The sequence below is a fragment of the Oncorhynchus kisutch genome, linkage group LG1, assembly GCF_002021735.2.
Source record: "Oncorhynchus kisutch isolate 150728-3 linkage group LG1, Okis_V2, whole genome shotgun sequence".
NCBI lineage: Eukaryota > Metazoa > Chordata > Actinopteri > Salmoniformes > Salmonidae > Oncorhynchus > Oncorhynchus kisutch.
The window spans coordinates 1,155,382-1,177,689 of record NC_034174.2 but is presented as its reverse complement, the minus strand read 5'-3'; the positions used below and the strand labels follow the sequence as shown (position 1 = coordinate 1,177,689).

Below are 22,308 nucleotides of genomic sequence, written 5' to 3'. Positions count from 1 at the left end.
CATAGTAGAGTAATACATATAGTAAAATATAGTACAGTAATACATAGAGTAATACATAGTAGAGTAATACATACAGTAACACAGTGCAGTAATACATAGAGTAATACATAGTGCAGTAATACATTGTACAGTAATACATAGTATAGTGATACATACAGTAGTACATAGAGTAATACATAGTAGAGTAATACATACAGTAACACAGTGCAGTAATACATAGTAGAGTAATACATAGTGCAGTAATACATTGTGCAGTAATACATTGTGCAGTAATACATAGTGCAGTAATACATTGTGCAGTAATACATAGTGCAGTAATACATAGTACAGTAATACATAGTGCAGTAATACATTGTACAGTAATACATAGTGCAGTAATACATAGTGCAGTAATACATAGTGCAGTAATACATTGTGCAGTAATACATAGAGTAATACATAGTACAGTAATACATAGTGCAGTAATACATTGTACAGTAATACATAGTGCAGTAATACATTGTACAGTAATACATAGTGCAGTAATACATTGTACAGTAATACATAGTGCAGTAATACATTGTACAGTAATACATAGTGCAGTAATACATTGTGCAGTAATACATAGTGCAGTAATACATTGTGCAGTAATACATTGTGCAGTAATACATTGTAGAGTAATACATTGTAGAGTAATACATTGTACAGTAATACATACAGTAACACAGTGCAGTAATACATTGTACAGTAATACATTGTACAGTAATACATACAGTAACACAGTGCAGTAATACATTGTACAGTAATACATAGTGCAGTAATACATAGTACAGTAATACATAGTGCAGTAATACATAGTGCAGTAATACATTGTACAGTAATACATAGTGCAGTAATACATTGTACAGTAATACATAGTGCAGTAATACATTGTACAGTAATACATACAGTAACATAGTGCAGTAATACATTGTACAGTAATACATAGTGCAGTAATACATTGTACAGTAATACATAGTACAGTAATACATTGTACAGTAATACATTGTACAGTAATACATAGTACAGTAATACATTGTACAGTAATACATAGTACAGTAATACATTGTACAGTAATACATTGTACAGTAATACATTGTACAGTAATACATTGTACAGTAATACATTGTACAGTAATACATTGTACAGTAATACATTGTGCAGTAATACATTGTACAGTAATACATATAGTAAAATATAGTACAGTAATACATAGAGTAATACATAGTAGAGTAATACATACAGTAACACAGTGCAGTAATACATAGTAGAGTAATACATAGTGCAGTAATACATAGTAGAGTAATACATAGTAGAGTAATACATTGTACAGTAATACATAGTACAGTAATGTAGACCATATATTATGCTCTGCTCCTTCATCTCAGTTGATGAGGCATATTTTCAGATGAATTATAGTTTGATTCTCTGCTTGTGTTTATACATTGCAGACATAAATTTGAATATTACAGTATGTCTGTTCAACCTCCCCAAGTTCTCCCATGTCACCCTGCTCCTCGTACACTCTACTGGCTTCCAGTTGATGCTCTCATTCACTTTAGAACCTGTAGCTGCAATACTTTTTATATGAGTATACTACATATGGAATGTATAAAGATATAATCTACTACATATAGAACTACATAGAATACAACATATAGAAGAGGTTACATATACGATATTCAACACACTATCCCACATCTCCCTGCATAAAACCACATTATGTTTTTTCATGCATATGTTGGTGTAAATGATGTTTTAATTATGTCTTTAAGTCTTATTTGAGTCACAAGCAACCAGACCACAACCTTCAGCCTCTAACCCTCCAACACATTGACTCTATTCCCTTGCTGAGACCAGTGATGTCTGCCTGTCTGTCTGCCTGTCTGTCTCCATACACTTGATTTAGAAAGATTTTAAACAAAAGCTTTGTGGTTTTTGTTAGGGTTTTTCTTTATTTTGTGTTTTTTATTGTATTTTCCAGTATGTATTATAACATGATACTGTTCTGTGCCCTACATTTAGGGGGTGCCGTGCAGGCCCAGCTCACTCAGCCACAGAGTGTGGAGCCTCCAGCAGAGTTGGCCCCCAAGGTGTCCCCTCCGCCAAAGCCAGCCCCCCCTCTAGTTTTAAGAGCGGCCACCATCCCCATTCAAAAGCAAGCCTCCACTCCAGTGGCAAAACCATCCTCTGCTTCAGTCTCTAGGCCAGCCCCTGCCCCAGTGCAAAAGCAATCCTCTTCCCCTCCACCAAAGCCACCCCCTCCTGCGGTGGTAAAGACGACCTCTGCTCAAGTACCAAAGCCTATCCCTTCCCCGGTGCAAAAGCTGGCTCCAGATCCAGCTCCAGCTCCAGCCCTTGCCCCAGCCCATGTCTCAACCCCAGTCCTATCCCCAAACCTGGCCACTGTATCAGTCCCTGCTCCTGTCTCACCCCCAGCACCAGCTCCAGCCCGTGTCTCAGCCCCAGTCCTATCCCCAAACCTGGCCACTGTCTCAGTCCCTGCTCCTGTCTCACCCCCAGCACCAGCACCAGCACCAGCTCCAGCCCCAGCCTGTGTCTCAGCCCCAGTCCTATCCCCAATCCTGGCCCCTGTCTCAGTCCCTGCCCCTGTCTCACCCCCAGCCCCAGCTGCTGCCCCTGTCTCAGCTCCAACCTCCAGCCTAGCACCCGCCTTACTCCCAGTCCTATCCCCGACCCCTTCTCCTGTCTCACCCCCAGTTCCACCCCCTGCCTCACACCCAACCCCTGCCCCCACTACACAGCAGCCCAAGCCCCAGCCTCAGGTGTCTCCATCAGCAGCCCCTCCCCCAGGAAAGCCAGCAGAGCTGCCCCCTCTGCCTCCCAAGCCCAAGCCTATACCTCCTGTACGCCGCAACTCCAAGCCCCTGATCCAGCCCAAACCCCAGACCCCCCTTCCACCCCTTGGCCTGAAGCCCAGTCCTGATGCTGTGTTTTCATCCAGAGCGCCAGGCCAGTCCCTGTCCCCAAAGAGGTCCCCTGGGAGGGTGCAGTCCCCTTTCTTGCCCCAGTCTCCAGCTAAAGCTCAGCCACCAACGGTCCTTTCCCCAGACTTTCACCCAGACCCTACCCCTATTATGATGCCCATGTCCTCCACTGGCACTGCCATGGCCCCTGAGCCTGCTCCAGAGCCTACTCTAGTCTCAGTTTCAGCCTCATTCCCATCCCCATTCTCATCCCCAGTCTCAGCCTCATCCCCAGTCTCAGCCTCATCCCCAGCTCCAGTCTCAGCCTCATCCCCAGCTCCAGTCTCAGCCTCATCCCCAGCTCCAGTCTCAGCCTCATTTCCAGCCCCAGTCTCAGCCTCATCCCCACTACCAGTCTCAGCCCCAGCCCCAGAATCAGCTAAAGCTGAACCTCTGGTTGAAGAACCGCCAGCACCCAAGGGCCATCCACTGCTGAAGTAAGAGCTTTAGCTACATTAAACAAAAATGGTGAAATGGTGAAAATGATGAAAATGGTGACCCTGATGTACTGTGTGTTTGTTCTAGTAAGCTTTAGGGCTAGATTTAAGGTCAGGTTTAATGTGATGTCTCTGCAGTAAGTCCCTGACCAGGTTAGCTTTAGGGTTTACGGTCAGGATTAATGTGATGTCTCTGTCTCTGCAGTAAGCCCCTGACCAGGTTAGCTTTAGGGTTAGGGTTCAAGGTCAGGTATAATGTGATGTCTCTGCAGTAAATCCCAGTCCCTAACCAGGTTAACTTTAGGGTTAGGGTTTAAGGTCAGGTTTAACGTGATGTCTCTGTCTCAGCAGTAAATCTCAGTCCCTGGCCAGGTTAGCTTTAGGGTCCTCTATGGGATCGATGTCCCTATACTGGGACGGTTGTTGCTAACGTGCGCTAATGTGACTAGAATGACGTTGTAACAACAAACTTTCCAGGCTTATCTTATATTGGCAGAAAGCTTCAATTCTTGTTAATCTAACTTCAGTGTCCAATTAACAGTAGCTATTACAGTGAAAACATACCATACTATTGTTTGAGGAGAGTGCAAAACAACAAAACACTTTAATCACGGCAACTGGTTTGATACATTCACCCACGTCTGAAGGTAAATAATGTACTTATATTCAGTAATCTTGCTCTGATTTGTCATCTTGAGGGTCCCAGAAATAAAATGTAGCATAGTTTTGTTGATAAAATCTATTTTTATTTTCAAATGTAGGAACTGGGTTCTACAGTTTGAACCCCTGCTGTCTCTGGCTCCACAACCACCCTGCCTAGCCATCTATAGTTGAAGTCGGAAGTTTACATACACTTAGGTTGGACTCATACACTTAGGTTGGACTCAAACTCGTTTTTCAACCACTCCACAAATTTCTTGATAATAACTATAGTTTTGGCAAGTCGGTTAGGACATCTACTTTGTGCATGACACAAGTAATTTTTCCAACAATTGTTTACAGACAGATTATTTAACTTATAATTCACTGTATCACAATTCCAGTGGGTCAGAAGTTTACATACACTAAGTTGACTGTGCCTTTAAACAGCTTAGAAAATTCCAGAAAATGATGTCATGGCTTTAGAAGCTTCTGATTTACATAATTGAGTCAATTGGAGGTGTACCTGTGGATGTATTTAAAGGCCTACCACCAAACTCAGTGCCTCTTGGGAAAATAAAAAGAAATCAGCCAAGACCTCAGAAAAGACAAGTCTGGTTCATCCTTGGGAGCAATTTTAAAACGCCTGAACTCACCACGTTCATCAAATCAAATCAAATTTATTTATATAGCCCTTCGTACATCAGCTGATATCTCAAAGTGCTGTACAGAAACCCAGCCTAAAACCCCAAACAGCAAGCAATGCAGGTGTAGAAAACAATAGTACGCAGCCGTCCTATATCGACATAACCTGAAAGGCCGCTCAGGAAGGAAGAAGCCACTGCTCCAAAACCGCCATAAAAAGTCAGACTACAGTTTGCAACTGCACATGGGGACAAAGGAGAAATGTCCTCTGGTTTGATGAAACAAAAATAAAACTGTTTGGCCATAATGACCACTGTTATGTTAGAATGAAAAAGAGGGAGGCTTGCAAGCCGAAGAACACCATCCCAACTGTGAAGCACGGGGGTGGCAGCATCATGTTGTGGGGTGCTTTGCTGCAGGAGGGACTGGTGCACTTCAAAAAATAGATGGCATCATGAGGACGGAAAATTATGTGGATATATTGAAACAACATCTCAAGACATCAGTCAGGAAGTTAAAGCTTGGTCGCAAATGGGTCTTCCAAATGGACAATGACCCCAAGCATGCTTCCAAAGTTGTGCAAAATGGCTTAAGGACAACAAAGGCAAGGTATTGGAGTGGCCATCACAAATCCCTGACCTCAATCCTATAGAACATTTGTGGGCAGAACTGAAAAAGCGAATGAGAGCAAGGAGGCCTACAAACCTGACTCAGTTACACCAGCTCTGTCAGGAGGAATGGGCCAAAATTCACCCAACTTATTGTGGGAAGCTTGTTGAGGGCTACCTGAAACGTTTGACCCAAGTTAAACAATTTAAAGGCAATGCACCAAATACAAATTGAGTGTATGTAAACTTCTGACCCACTGGAAATGTGATGAAATAAGTAAAAGCTGAAATATATCATTCTCTCTACTATTATTCTGATATTTCACATTCTTAAAATAAAGTGGTGATCTAACTAAACTAACTAAAACAGGGAATTTTTACTCTGATTAAATGTCAGGAATTGTGAAAAACTGAGTTTAAATGTGTTTGACTAAGGTGTATGTAAACTTCCGACTTCAACTGTAGATGTGTGAACGTTAGTGTATAAGCTAATGATCCAGCTAATGATCCATCATGTATGACATTCCTGGGAGTTAAATGTTGTATTACCATAGGATTCTTGTATGCTCTCTGTAGTTTTGTAGTTGAAAATGTATCAATTGACAAATTCGGCACATTTGGGCAGACTTGATGCAAAATACTGTGAAACTATGCACACACCCCGCTAAATTGCGCAAAACTGCAGTATTATATTATGGCCTTTCTCTTGCATTTCAAAGATGATGAAAATAATTATAATAGAAAACTCATGTTTTTTTGTTTTCATGATCTTTTACCAGATCTAATGTGTTTTATTCTCCTACATTCATTTCACATTTCCACAGATTTCAAAGTGTTTCCATTCAAAGGTTTAATATGATGTCTCTGCGGTAAGTCCCAGTCTCTGACCAGGTTAGCTTTTGTGTAAGGGTTTAAAGTCAGGTTTAATGTGATGTCTCTGTCTCTCCAGTAAATACCAGTCCCTGGCCAGATTAGGATTTAAGGTTAGGAGTTATTGTTAGGGTTAACGGTATGTCTCTGTCTGTTTCAGTAAGTCCCAGTCCCTGACCAATGCCTTCAGCGCTTTGGGAGATGCGTCGTTCTTCCGCTCCAGCTCGACCAGCTCCTCGGCGGGTGGAGAGGACGAAGCCAAGGCCGAGACCATCCGGAACATCCGCAAGTCCTTTGCCAGCCTATTCTCCGATTAGTCCTCTCCCACATGCTCTAGGATTGGCAGATGACTTCATTGACATAAACGTGACCCAGTCTGAGATTAACTGTGTGTAACTGTGTAACTCCCAAGTCCCGCCTCCATCCCCTGCCTCTCTGTGTCTCTGAGGACTCAATTGGCAAGTTGAGTGTGATGATGTCAAAGTGCCAGCTACCTGTAACTACCTGGTAGCTAGCTACCTGCGTGAAGCTTGGCCCTCGGTCAGAATGTGAGGAGGAGGAGATATATATGACGGTCTAATGCATGAAGATGACGGCTCCATCAGTAGGTGTTGTGGAGCAGAATGGATGTTTGTGTTGAGTTGATGTTACCCATCGCCTCTAGATGTTGTAGCCTTAATGTGATGATGTGTTTTATTACAGATTCGTGACTGTGAGTGGTGACCCCTGACTCCTGTATCACCATATGTACTTCCTGTGTAGTACAGATATCTGCAGTACGTTCTTCATCATTAACAGTTGTTCAATAATAATACCTCTGTTGTAGCTGTTGACCACAGTCACTCATACATACAAGTATACCTCTCCTTTAATCAGTCAAACCTCTCCTTTAAGGTGTCAGACCCCTCCTTTAATCAGTCAGACCCCTCCTTTAGTCAGTCAGACCTCTCCTATAAGGTGTCAGACCCCTCCTTTAATCAGTCAGACCCATCCTTTAGTCAGTCAGACTTCTCCTTTAATCAATCAGACCCCTCCTTTAATCTGTCAAACCTCTATTTAATCAGTCAGACCACTCCTTTAACTTGGTTAGACCCCTCCTTTAATCAATCAGACCCCTCCTTTAGTCAGTCAGACCTCTCCTTTAATCAGTCAGACCTCTCCTTTAATCAATCAGACCCCTCCTTTAATCTGTCAAACCTCTATTTAATCAGTCAGACCTATCCTTTAACTTGGTTAGACCTCTCTTTTATGGTGCAAGACCTCTCTTTTTCTCAGTCTGTCCTCTCCTTTAAGGTGTCAGTCATCTCCTTTAAGGTGTCAGACCTTCATTTAAGGTATCCGACCACTCTTTAAGTTGTCAAGCCAACACCAGAACCGGTCAGTTTCAATAACGTTTCAGATCATCTGTCCTGTATACACCTTGGTGTCCAGCAGTTCTACCAACCTGTCAGCTTATATCAACTATATCAACAGCCATCTAACATGTTATATTGTTTAATTAATGCTTTGTAAATGTTATATTGTACCGTTACTGTATGTGAGTCATCCAGGAGTTTATGTTGTAATAATGAATCATTGATAATGTATTGTAGGTTCCTGTACTGTTTTATTTGTCCGTATGCAGTACTGCCTTGCATGACCAATATGACCCAGTGATCCTTGGTACCATAGTAATGTTACCTGTACATAAATGTCAATAAATTAAGATGTGGTAAATCGTTCCACTAATGTATCTGTATTACTGACTCCTCCATTTACAATGACTAACTTGTTCTGTTATAAATGGATAAATGCAGCTGTTCTTTTTGTCCAGAAGGTGGTGGAAGGGACCATTAATGTGATATATTGTGGTAGATATCTCTATGACTGATATATTGTGGTAGATATCTCTATGACTGATATATTGTGGTAGATATCTCTACGACTGATATATTGTGGTAGATATCTCTATGACTGATATATTGTGGTAGATATCTCTATGACTGATATATTGTGGTAGATATCTCTACGACTGATATATTGTGGTAGATATCTCTGTGACTGATATATTGTGGTAGATATCTCTATGACTGATATATTGTGGTAGATATCTCTTTCGGATGGGACGTTAAACAGGTGTCCTGACTCTGTGGTCACCAAAGATCCCATGGCACTTATCGTAAGAGTAGGGTTGTTAACTCCGATGTCCTGGCTAAATTCCCAAACTGGACTTGATACCATCCTGGCCACCTAATCATCCCCAGCTTACAATTGGCTCATTCATCCCCCCTATTCTCCCCTGAGGCTGAAGAAATTTGGCTTGTCACCCAAAACCCTGGCAAACTTTTACAGATGCACAATCGGGAGCATCCTGTCGGTCTGTATTGCAGCCTGGTAAGGCTCTCCAGAGGGTGGTGCGGTCTGCACAACGCAGCACCAGGGGCAAACTACCTTCCCTCCATGACACCTACAGCACCCCATGTCACAGGAAGGCCAAAAAGATGATCAAGGACAACAACCATCACTGGGACCGAGAGACTGAAAAACAGCTTCTATCTCAAGGCCATTAGACTGCTAAACAGCAATCACTAACTCAGAGAGGCTGCTACCTACATTGAGACCCAATCACTGGCCACTTTAATAACTGGATCACCTGTCACTTTAAACAATGCCACTTTAAATAATGCCACTTGAATAATGTTTACATATTTTACATTACTCATATATGTATATACTGTATTTTATACCATCTATTGCACCTTGCCTATGCTTTTCGGCCATCGCTCATCCATATATTTATATATACATATTCTCATTCACCCCTTTAGATTTGTGTGTATTAGGTAGTTGTTGGGGAATTGTTAGATTACTTGTTAGATATTACTGCATTGTCGGAACCAGAAGCACAAGCGTATCGCTACACTCGCATTAACATCTGCTAACCATGTGTATGTGACCAATACAATTTGATTTGAAGAGCCCTCACTGCTGCTTGATCAACCTATTTTTCCAACTTAATTGAGGAGAATAAGACAAATCCAAAATGTATTTTTGATACTGTTGCCGAAGCTAACTAAAAAGCAACATTCCCCAAGAGAGGATGGCTTTCACTTCAGCAGTGATGAATTCATGAACTTCTTTGACGAAAAGATCATGATCATCAGAAAACAAATGATGGTTCTCCTCTTTGAATCTGTCTTTCTCCTGTCTATAACGCTAACCCCTAACCGTAACCCCAACCCCCCTAACCCCAACCCCCCTAACCCCAACCCCCCTAACCCCCCTAACCCTAAACCTAACCCAAATGACTGACTCCTCTTTGAATCTGTCTACCCTAACCCCCCCTAACCTAACCCCTAACCCCTTAACCCTAACCCCTAACCCTAAACCCAAATGACTGACTCCACTTTGAATCTGTCTATTTCTCCAAAGTTCCGTTGTCCTGAGTCTGCACAAATCAAATCAAATTGTATTGGTCACATACACATAGTTAGCAGATGTTGATGTGAGTGTAGCGAAATGCTTGTGCTTGTAGTTCCGACCATCTAACAAGTAAGCTAACAATTTCACAACAACTATCTTATACACACAAGTGTAAGGAATGAATAAAAATATGTCCATATAAATATATGGATGAGCGATGGCCGAATGGCATAGGCAAGATGCAGTAGATGGTATAGAGTACAGTATATACATATGAGATGAGTAATGTAGAGTATTTAAACATTATATAAAGTGGCATTGTTCCGTTGTCCTGAGTCTGCACAACACTGCCAGGACCTAGAATCAATGGACTCACTAAAGTTTTTTAATCCTATGTCTCTTGACACATTCATAAAAATAGTCATGGCCTCTAAACCTTCAAGCTGGACCCTTTTCCAATTAAACTACTGAAATAGCTGTTTCCTGTGCTTGGCCCCCCTATGTTGAACATAATAAATGGCTCCCTATCCACCTGATGTGTACCAAACTCACTAAAAGTGGCAGTAATAAAGCCTCTCTTGAAAAAGCCAAACCTTGACCCGTAAAATGTAATAAACTAACGGCCTATATCGAATCTCCCATTCCTCACAAAGATTTTAGAAAAAGCTGCCTTCCTGAAGACACACATTGTATACGAAACCGTTCAGTCTGGTTTAGACCCCATCATAGCACTGAGACTGCACTCGTGAAGTTGGTAAATTACCTTTTAATGGTGTCAGACCAAGGCTCTGCATCTGTCCTCGTGCTCCTAGACCTTAGTGCTGCATTTGACACCATCGAGCACCACATTCTTTTGGAGAGATTGCAAACCCTAATTGGTCTATACGGACATGTTCTGGCGTGGTTTAGATCTTATCTGTCGGAAAGATATCAGTTTGTCTCTGTGGACGGTTTGTCCTCTGACAAATCAATTGTAAGTGTCGGTGTTCCTCAAGGTTCCGTTTTAGGACCACTATTGTTTTCACTATATATTTTACCTCTTGGTGATGTCATTCAGAAACATAATGTTAACTTTTGCGGACGATCCACATCTGTAGAGAGACGCAGACTTGGTCTCGGCCTTTATTGAAGACTCATCTCTTCAGTAGGTCCTATGATTGAGTGTAGTCTGGCCCAGGGGTGCGAAGGTGAAAAGAAAGGCACTGGAGCGACGAACCGCCCTTGCTGTCTCTGCCTGGCAGGTTCCCTTCTATCCACTGGGATTATCTGCCTCTGACCCTATTATGGGGGCTGAGTCACTGGCTTACTGGTGCTCTTCCATGCTGCCCGTAGGAGGGGTGCCGGGTTGAGGTACAGGAAGATCGTGCCGTGGGGGAGAGCTTCCTGGGTTATACTAAGCCATGTCTCAGGGTAATACGTTGGTGGTTTGCGGATATACCTCTAGTGTTGTGGGGTCTGTGCTTTTACCTGAGCCCTGGGACCATGCCTCAGGACTACCTGGCCTGATGACTCCTTGCTGTCCCCAGTCCACCTGTCCGTGCTGCTGCTCCAGTTTCAACTGCTTTTCCTGGTGCTATGGAACTCTGACCTGTTCACTGGACGTGCTACCGTTTCCCGGACCTGCTGTTTCCGACTCTCTCTCTCCATCTTACCTGCTGTCTCGAACTCTGAATGCTCGGCTATGAAAAGCCAACAGACATTTACTCTTGAGGTACTGACCTGTTGCACCCTCGACAATCTTTGTAATTATTAATATTTGACCTTGCTGGTCATCTATGAATTTTTGAACATCTTGGCCATGTACTGTTATATTCTCAACCCAGCACAGCCAGAAGAGGACTGGCCACCCCTCAGAGCACTTTTCCTCTATGTTTTTTCTAGGGAGTTTTTCCAAGCCACCGTGCTTCGACATCTGCATTGCCTGCTTTTTGCCGTTTTAGGATGGGTTTCTGTACAGCACTTTGTGACATCGACTGATGTGAAAAGGGCTTTATAAATACATTTGATTGATTGGACACATGATGCACCTTCAATTGCAAGCCTCATAGCAAAGGGTCTGAATACTTATGTAAATAAATAATTTCTAAAAACCTATTTTCACTTTGTCATTATGGGGTATTGTGTGTAGATTAAATTAATTGTTTTCCTCATTAATCCATTTTGAATAAGGCTGTAACATAACAAAATGTAGAAAAGGTCAAGGGGTCTGAATACTTTCAGAATGCACTGTAAATGTATGTTGGTATTACTGACGGTGGCTCGCAATAATGTCTAATATTTAACATGACACAAATTGTAAAATAAAACTGAGAAAGGTATATAATTAAAACATTCTGAATACATCAACTTCGCATGTTCGGCCCTACAAATCAAATGTATTTATATAGCCCTTCGTACATCAGCTGATATCTCAAACCCAGCCTAAAACCCCAAACAGCAAGCAATGCAGGTGTAGAAGCACGGTGGCTAGGAAAAACTCCCTAGAAAGGCCAAAACCTAGGAAGAAACCTAGAGAGGAACCAGGCTATGTGGGGTGGCCAGTCCTACAGAAACCTATAGCTTGGGTTCAGCCCCCCAGAAGACAAGAGCTAGAGTTCAGCCCTACAGAAGACTATAGCTAGGGTTCAGCCCACAGCAGACTATACCTTGGGTTCAGCCCAACAGAAGCCTATAGCTTGGGTTCAGCCCAACAGAAGCCTATAGCTTGGGTTCAGCCCAACAGAAGCCTATAGCTTGGGTCTCCAAATTTCATCCAAGCAAATTGAGGGCACACAATTAAAATTGTGAATAACGACACAGCTATGTATAGCCTACTTCACTATGGAAAAGGAGTCACAATACATGTCATGTTGATAGGACTTTCAGTTTGCTTCCATATAACTGGTTTCACATTCATCTCTAGGGATCATAAGAAAAACTCATGTAAAACAATGAATGTGTATTTACAAACCCCTTCTCCAAACAGATTACTCATTTACCTAGCTCTTATCAATAGATCTCATCAATTTATAAATTACAGTGCATGGAGAATGCTATTTCTATCAGGAAAAAGGAGATGCTTTTTCCTCTTGGAAACGGAAGGTTCGCTCCACCGTATTCATGGTTTCCTCGCGCGTGCGTAGGGGGAATTAAGTCAAGGTCAGAATATAGCATTACTATAGCAACACCTTCATTTCTTAGATCTCCACCCAGAACAATTAGCAGGTGAATAGCATGCTATCGTCAAAAACTACGACATACTCACCCACACCATTCCAGCCGTACAACCAGGGTTGTGAACCGCAGGATATAAAGCAGTACTATATTGTCTGGCCTCAATCTATACATTAACCCCTATGTTAAAGGGAGGTGAAATAACACTCATATTACTCTGCTGTCAAACATTTTCTTTATTGAATGAATGGACTGCTGCTATTGAATTTCTTTTTGGAAATAATCATTCAAACTGAAAAGAAATTGGATAAATAAAAGCCAACATAGTGATTCTGATTTCCCATAGAATATACATTAAACATGGTAGTATAATATTATCTAAACACTATAGTTTAGTCTCCCCAGGCAGCTTCACTCAATACATTAGATAATAGAGACGACTACTGGTAGGAGCTCATTCCTCTGCACCTCTACAGGCTGACTGATAGATCACCCAGGGTCTGCTTTATTCTCTTACTATAGATGAATGATGTAGGATAATAAGGTCAACATCATTTTATACCATTAAAAGGATAAAGTCACTAAACCTCATAATGTGAGCATCCATCAACACTAAATAATTCCTATAGAAGGAACTAGTTGCAACGTAAATGCAAAAGCCTCTAAATGAACACACCATACCTTCATGGACAACGAGTATGTAACAGACTTGGGGCTCTATTCAATCCGTATTGTGGAAGTTCAGCGTTACAGCAGGATTTAAATTTAAAGCCAATGTTACTGTGTCAGCAGAGACCGCATTCACAGTGAACACTGAATATGTCGGCTCAATCGAAAATGAAAGTAATTCCTATCACTTCAGCAATCCAGCTTGAATAGAGCCCCTGGGTGCATTGATTTGAATTCCACGTTTTGTTTCTTTTAAAAATGTCTATATGTGACCTAAGTGTAACACTTGTTGTGGCCTGGCTGAGAGGCGGTCTGATCTATCTATACAACCTCAAACTGATTCTATAGATCCAATGAAAAGAAAGTAAAGGCATTTCACTGTACTTGAAAACTATGACCTTATGGTTCATTCTATAGATGTCTACCCCATTCATATAAAAAGCAGAGATAAATGATCTAAAACATATCTGGAAAATATAGCAGCTTCTCTAACAGGAAGATTACAGCTCTATGTACAGATCTATGTTATTTTCCACACATTACTGGTGCTCTTTGCTGCCCGTAGGAGGGGTGCCGGGTTGAGGTACAGGAAGATTACAGCTCTATGTACAGATCTATGTTATTTTCCACACATTACTGGTGCTCTTCCATGCTGCCCGTAGGAGGGGTGCCGGGTTGAGGTACAGGAAGATTACAGCTCTATGTACAGATCTATGTTATTTTCCACACATTACTGGTGCTCTTCCATGCTGCCCGTAGGAGGGGTGCCGGGTTGAGGTACAGGAAGATTACAGCTCTATGTACAGATTTACTATGTTATTTTCCACACATTACTGGTGCTCTTCCATGCTGCCCGTAGGAGGGGTGCCGGGTTGAGGTACAGAACCATTACAGCTCTATGTACAGATTTACTATGTTATTTTCCACACATTACTGGTGCTCTTCCATGCTGCCCGTAGGAGGGGTGCCGGGTTGAGGTACAGGAAGATTACAGCTCTATGTACAGATTTACTATGTTATTTTCCACACAAATGTACCATGAGTAAAAATATCATTTAAAAAAAGCCTGAAACCATCAACATGAAAGGCTTACTAGTGAGTACATTTTATTGTCCAGTGTCGTATGTATGTTTGCATTTTGATATGAGCCGTTGGTCAGAGTGCTGGGGCTAGGCCTGGATAACAGGTAGTTAGGGCCCCAGGGTGAGGGCTCAGGGCTGGGCAGACACTGCACTGCTCTCCTCCCCTCCTGGACCAGACATCTGCATGAAGAGTTCTCTCAGTTCGCTGACCTCATCTTCCTGCGGCTGGGCAACACTGCGCTGCTCGCGCTCCTCGATGAAGTCCCACAGACGGACAGAGTTCAGGAACTACAAGACAACACAGGAGAAATCACACCAACTACTTTAATCTTTGTACCGGTTTAGTATTTGCATCATGTTAGTGTTGTATAGAGGTTCAGTATTAGCAGTGGGCCCCCGAGTGGCGCAGCTGTCCAAGGCAATGTATATCAGTGCTAGAGGCACCACTAAAGACCCTGGTTCGATTTCAGGGTGTATCACAACCGGCCATGATTGAGGGTCCCATAGGGGGATGCAAAGTTGGCCCAGCGTCGTCCAGGTTAGGGTTTGGCCGGTGTAGGCAGTCATTGTTCTTGACTGACTTGCCTAGTTATATAAAGTTTAAATAAATAAAAATAAAATCATGGTAGTGGTGAAGTATTAGCATCATGGTAGTGTTGTATCGAGGCTCAGTATTAGCATCATGGTAGTGTTGTATAGAGGCTCAGTATTAGCATCATGGTAGTGTTGTATCGAGGCTCAGTATTAGCATCATGGTAGTGTTGTATAGAGGCTCAGTATTAGCATCATGGTAGTGTTGTATAGAGGTTCAGTATTAGCAATGTTGTGCTGCTATTTTATTGACCTGGCCAAAGCTTTTGATATGGTAGACCATTCTTGTGGGCCGGCTAAGGAGTATTGGTATCCCTGAGGGTCTTTGACCTGGTTTGCTAACTACCTCTCTCAAAGAGTGCAGTGTGTAAAGTCAGAAAATCTGCAGTCTCAGCCACTGCCTGTCACCAAAGGAGTACCCCAAGGCTCCATCCTAGGCCCCACGCTCTTCTCAATTTACATTAACAACATAGCGCAGGCAGTAGAAAGCTCTCTCATCCATTTATATGCAGATGATACAGTCTTATACTCAGCTGGCCCCTCCCCGGATTTTGGGTTAAATGCTCTACAACAAAGATTTCTTAGTGTCTAACAAGCTGTCTCTACCCTTAACCTTGTTCTGGTAATGTGGTTTGGTAAGAAGAATGCTCGTCTCCCCACAGGTGTGATTACTATGTCTGGGACACATGATTCCATTTCTGTTAGTCACATGTCTGTGGAACTTGTTCAGTTTATGTCTCAGTTGTTGAATCTTATGTTCATGCAAATATTTACACATGTTAAGTTTGCTGACAATAAACGCAGTTGACAGTGAGAGGACGTTTATTTTTTTGCCTGTCCCCGCAGGAGGCATTTTGCCTTTTGGTAGGCCATCATTGTAAATAATAATTTGTTCTTAACTGACTTACCTAGTTAAATAAATGTTCAATAATTTTTTGAAATTTTAAATTGCATCATGGTAGTGTTGCATAGAGTTTCAGTATTATATTGGTCACATACACATGGTTAGCAGACGTTATTGGTCACATGGTTAGCAGACGTTATTGGTCACATGGTTAGCAGACGTTATTGGTCAAATGGTTAGCAGACGTTATTGGTCACATGGTTAGCAGATGTTATTGGTCACATACACATGGTTAGCAGATGTTATTGTGAGTGACGCAAAATGCTCGAGCTTCTATTTCCGACAGTGCAGCAATATCTGACCTGTAATCCAACAATTCCACAACAAATACCTAATACACACAAATCTAAAGGAATGAAATAAGAATATATACATATAAATATATGGATGAGCAATGACAGAGCGGCATAGGCAAGACGCAATAGGTGGTATAAAATACAGTATATACATATGGAGATGAGTAATGCAAGATATGTAAACATTATTAAAGTGGCATTAAAGTGACTAGTGATTCATTTATTAAAGTACCCAATGATTTCAAGTCTGTATGTAGGCAGCAGGCTCTGTTAGTGATGACTATTTAACAGTCTGATGGCCTTGAGATAGAAGCTGTTTTTCAGTCTCTCGGTCCCAGCTTTGATGCACCTGTACAGACCTCACCTTCTGGATGGTAGTGGGGTGAACAGGCACTGGCTCGGGTGGTTGTGGTCCTTGATCTTTTTGGCCTTCCTGTGACATCGGGTGCTGTAGGTGTCCTGGAGGGAAGGCAGTTTGCCATCTGTGATGCTTTGTGCAGACCGCACCAACCTCTGGAGAGCCCTGCGGTTGAGGGCGGTGCAGTTGCCCTACCAGGCTGTGATACAGCCCGACAGGTTGCTCTCAGTTGTGTACCTGTAGAAGTTTGTGAAAGTTCTAGATGACAAGCCAAATTTCTTCAGCCTCCTGAGGTTGGAGAGACGCTGTTGAGCCTTCACCACACTGTCTGTGTGTTTGGACCATTTCAATTTGTCCGTGATATGTACACAGAGGAACTTAAAAAAAAACTGCTGTCTGTTTCCTGATCTCCTTTGTTTTGTTGACGTTAAGTGAGAGGTTGTTTTCCTGACACCACACCCCGAGAGCCCTCACCTCCTCCCTGTAGGCGGTCTCGTCATTGTTGGTAATCAAGCCAACTACTGTTGTGTTGTCTGCAAACTTGATGATTGAGTTGGAGGCGTGCATGGCCACGCAGTCATGGGTGAACAGGGAGCACAGGAGGGGGCTGAGCACGCACCCCTGTGGGGCCCCAGTGTTAAGGATCAGCGAAGTGGAGATGTTGTTTCCTACCTTCACCACCTGGGGGCGGCCCGCCAGGAAGTTCAGGACCGAATTGCACAGGGCGGGGTTGAGACGCAGGGCCTCAAGCTTAAAGATGAGCTTGGAGGGTACCATGGTGTTGAATGCTGAGCTGTAGTCAATGAACAGCATTATAGGTATTATTCTTGTCCAGGTGGGATAGATAGGGAAATGTGCAGTGTGATGGCGATTGCATCGTCTGTGGACCTATTGGGGTGGTAAGCAAATTGAAGTGGGTCTAGAGTGACCGGTAAGGTGGAGGTGATATGATCCTTGACTCTCAAAGCACTTCATGATGACAGAATTGAGTACTAATTGGCGGTTGTCATTAAGTTGGCGGTAGTCAGTTATCTTTGCCTTCTAGGGTACAGGAACAATGGTGGCCATCTTGAAGTATGTGTGGACAACGATTGAATATGTCCGTAAACACACCAGCCACCACCGGACTCCGATAGTATATCTCGAGAGAGCCATGTTTCTGTGAATCAGAGGAAGTTACAATCCCCGATGTCTCTCTGGAAAGCAAGCCTTGCCCTAATTTCGTCTAGAGACTGGACATTAGCGAATAATATACTCAGAAGCGGTGGGTGGTTTGCACGCCTCTGAAGTTTGACCTGAAGACTGCTCCCTCTACCTCTTCTCTGGTGACATTGTTTTGGGTCAGCCTCTGGAATCGGTGCAAATGCCCTGGGAGGTTTGGACAAAGGATCCACTTCGGGAAAGTCGTATTCCTGGTCGTGGTGCTGGTAAATTGACGTTACTCTGATATCCAATAGTTCTTCACGGCTGTATGTGTTAACACTTAAGATTTATGGGCTAACAATGTAAGAAATAATACATAAATAAACAAAATAATGCAGTTTCCTTAGGACTAGAAGCAAGGCAGCCCCCTGTGTCGGTGCCATTTTGGGATTGAGCGCCATTTGGGATTAGCATCATGGTAGTGTTGTATAGAGGTTCAGTATTAGCAATGGTACCATCTCGGAGAAATTACCTAGTGTTTAGAGCGTTGGGCCAGTAACCGAAAGGTTGTTGGATCGAATCCCCGACAAGGTAAAAATCTGTCCCTGAACAAGGCAGTTAACCCACTGTTCCCAGGTAGGCAGTCATTGTAAATAAGAATTTGTTCTTAACCGACTTGCCAAGTTAAATAAAAATGAAAAGTAGTGGTGATAAGACTATCAGAGCAGTCATTAACCCTAACCCATAAAATTGCACCTTTATAATAAAGCATTCCATGCATCTATCATCACATTTGCAGACTAAGAAAGCCTACTATTACTAATGTGATGATTAGATTGGATAATCATAATTGAGCCTAATAATATAACTTAATCACTGTTGGCTGAGTAAGTAGTGGTGTAGAGTAGTCCTAGGCTATATCAGGTATAGTGCATTCAGAAAGTATTCAGACCACTTCCCTTTTAACACATTTTGTTACGTTAGTCTTATTCTAAAATGGACCAAATATGTTTTCCCCCCTCAATCTACACACAATAACCCATAATGAAAAAGTGAAAACAGGCTTAGAAATGTATGCAAATGTATTCAAAATAAAATAAACTTATTTAGATAAGTATTCAGACCCTTTGCTATGAGATGAAATTGAGCTCAGGTGCATCTTGTTTCCATTGATCATCCTTGAGATGTTGATGATTTGGAAAGGCACACAACTCTCTATATAAGGTTCCACAGTTAAAAGTTGTTGTGACTATCATTAATGTGATGACATGATATTCATCAAATAATTACCTCACGTTTAATTATTACCCGATTAAATTAATCATGTATCATCCCCACCGGGCCTTCACGACTGGACTACCGACGTTATCTGCCCAACTGGCCCCTCTGTGCGACGTTACCTGAACGCCCATCTGCGGCTCACTAATCGTTAGCTGTCTTATCGACTGCTATCTGAATAGGTCTATCGGACAATTTTTCTTGGGTCACTATAACTATAAATCTATTTTGCCAATTGGATTGATCCCCTCTACCTCACGGAACCCCACTAATCTACCGACGGAAACGCACGGGGTGGCTAAAAACAGACCTCCATCCTATGCCAGCTTGCTACCGATGGCCCGGCTAGCTGTCTGAATTGCCATGACCCCAACCAACCTCACTACTCACTGGCCCCTTATGATCACTCGACTAAGCATGCCTCTCCTTAATGTCAATATGCCTTGTCCATTGCGCTTCTGGTTAGTGTTTATTGGCTTATTTCACTGTAGAGCCTCTAGCCCTGCTCATTATACCTTATCCAACCTTTCAGTTCTACCACCCACACGTGATGACATCACCTGGTTTCAATTATGTTTCTAGAGACAATATCTCTCTCATCATCACTCAATATCTAGGTTTACCTCTGGTGTATTCACATCCTACCATACCTTTGTCTGTACATTATAACTTGAAGCTATTTAATCGCCCCCAGAAACCTCCTTTTACTCTCCGTTCCAGCCGTTCTAGACGACCAATTCTCATAGCTTTTAGCCGTACCCTTATCCTACTCCTCCTCTGTTCCTCTGGTGATGTAAAGGTTAATCCAGGCCCTGCAGTGCCTAGCTCCACTCCTATTCCCCAGGCGCTCTCTTTTGATGACTTCTGTAACCGTAATAGCCTTGGTTTCATGCATGTTAACATTAGAAGCCTCCTCCCTAACTTTGTTTTATTCAATGCTTTAGCACACTCTGCCAACCCAGATGTTCTAGCCGTGTCTGAATCCTGGCTTAGGAAGACCACCAAAAATTCTGAAATCTACAACATTTTCAGACTAGATAGAACAGCCAAAGGGGGGCGGTGTTGCAATCTACTGCAAAGATAGTAGGACAGAACTCTGCAGGCTATCTCGGTCTTCAACCAAGATCTCAGCGATCACTGCCTCATTGCCTGCATCCGTAATGGGTCAGCGGTCAAACGACCTCCACTCATCACTGTCAAACGCTCCCTGAAACACTTCAGCGAGCAGGCCTTTCTAATCGACCTGGCAGGGGTATCCTGGAAGGATATTGATCTCATCCCGTCTGTAGAGGATGCCTGATTTGTATTTTTTAAATGCCTTCCCCACCATCTTAAATGAGCATACCGCATTCAAGAAATGTAGAACCAGGAACAGATATAGCCCGTGGTTCTCTCCAGACCTGTGTCATGACGTTGCCCTCTTTGGGTACAGCAAGCCCCATCCCCCTCTCCCTGCCTCCCCCTTGCCTCCTTCAACTAGGCTGCTGTGGTCAGAGAGAGGTCGTACATTCCTGAGGAGAAGACCCTGCCTCATGGCCACACAGTATAAGAGACAGAGTGAATTTTCATAGAGAACAAAGGAATTTCTTCCACTTCACAGAACTTGAGGTCCGAACAAATTTCATTTTCCGGAGAAGGTACAAAAGATCGGTGAAGAATCCAGTTACGAACTGGTCCGTTTGTCACAACTTGGGGAAGCTCATGGGAGACGGTGTGGCCACATTACCATAACGCTGTTTATATAATAGCCTCAGATATGAGGTTTAAATCTAATTGTCGTAAAAGATGAATGAGTGAGTATGATACTGTTTACACGATTTTACAATGTGATTTTGGTCTGTTTAGTTCCCTTTTGAGTTGAACTAAATCAGAGGACCGCCCCTGAGCCCATTTAGGGTCAGGCATCCTGGGACAGCCCCTTCTCTGCAAATCCGAATAAAACCCAACTTTGAGAAATTATCACCAGACCATGTTTCTCTCAAAGTACAACGGTTGCAGACCATTGCTGAATCTTTTAACCATACCACGTGGTTAAACTCTTAGACTATCGATACCAACAGAATAAGAACAAGTCTGATATTAATTACTAGTCTGCAGCTAGGAATTCAGTATCATTGAATGTGAAGAACGACAACCGCCGAAACATACATTCTACAACAACATGAATGAATGTCACTCTGAACTATCCACAATAACCACAACAGAGAGAGAGACGGACGATTCTACAAAATAAACAAACTTTTCAACAGCGATCATGACGACACACTGAGCGTAAATATATATATTGATTGCAATTGTTCCCAGGTGAGTGAGCGTTCATGTGTAAAGGATTAGCATTTCAATTGTTATAATTATCAACTCTGTAGTGACTTCTCAGCTGACCCCCACTCCCCATTTTGTCCACCAAGCCGCGATGCCGGTTTAGCCCACTAGGGGCACATTCCCTTATGATTTCTTGTAACCATATTGACTTTGTTTGTTTATGCATTTCTGTGAATTACTTAGTTAGTAATAAATAAATGATTTTAAGACAATTGATGTATGGGTGACTCATAGTAAAGACTGGGTTCGTGCAGATAACCAACAATTTACGACGTTTGGAATGAGACTAACGTGAGGTAAAATAAATCATTCATTAATCAGAAGACTATATGATCAGATATAAAATATCTGAAAAGTTATTTTAGGAAATTATAACTTTGTAATCTGAATATTTTCCTTGGTGCCCCGACTTCCTAGTTAATTACAGTTAAATGATGAATCAGTTTAATCGGTTGCAGTGCGTGGTCATCCTAGTCTGGTATGTTAATTCTTAATTAAAATGTGTTTCTGGCTTGCTGGCAGGCTCTCTGGGTTCCCTGGGGCGTAGCTAGTTACGAGGCAAGGTATCACAATTTACTATGATCTGATAGACAACTAAATATATAGTGTCCCGTGTCCATTGTTAAACCTTCAGCCCCGCCGGTTGGCCGGCAGCGGGGTGCTAGAGGTGGTTAGCGTCCCGTTCCCTGGATTGGACAGGGCACTATAGATACTTCAGGTTATCTCGGTATAACCAGGACCGCTCGCGTAGCCCTGCCTCTCTTTCTTTGTCGATACGTTGTCCGCGTAGAGAGGTCTTTTGCCTTGTCACTCTCAACGGTCTAGCTCTAGCTGGGATGTGTGAACACCACGTTTATCCTCTAGACTCCTTTTACACCACTAATGGATCCTTGAGTTGTTATTAAG

The 22,308-nt window shown here is 42.6% G+C and overlaps 2 protein-coding genes across 3 annotated transcripts in view; one reads left to right on the top strand and one right to left on the bottom strand.

Moving 5' to 3' along the window:
- Positions 1 to 7,932, top strand: part of LOC109881698 (synapsin-2) — a 194,520-nt gene extending 186,588 nt beyond the window's left edge. The window contains exons 12-14 of one of the 2 annotated variants that reach the window (XM_031825139.1): positions 2,044 to 3,442; positions 6,159 to 6,203; positions 6,365 to 7,932. In XM_031825139.1, the coding sequence (XP_031680999.1) occupies positions 2,044 to 3,442; positions 6,159 to 6,203; positions 6,365 to 6,521 (1,601 nt within the window). In that variant the 3' untranslated portion in view covers positions 6,522 to 7,932. The remainder of the gene's footprint in view (positions 1 to 2,043; positions 3,443 to 6,158; positions 6,204 to 6,364) is intronic. The other variant, XM_031825523.1, reaches the window with a different exon arrangement.
- Positions 7,933 to 12,974: 5,042 nt separating this feature from the next.
- The window catches only part of LOC109900007 (probable E3 ubiquitin-protein ligase makorin-2), a 60,371-nt gene continuing 51,037 nt past the window's right edge, over positions 12,975 to 22,308 (bottom strand). Inside the window, exon 8 of the mRNA XM_020495717.2 lies at positions 12,975 to 14,798. Coding sequence (XP_020351306.2) covers positions 14,640 to 14,798 — 159 coding nt within the window. The 3' untranslated portion in view covers positions 12,975 to 14,639. The remainder of the gene's footprint in view (positions 14,799 to 22,308) is intronic.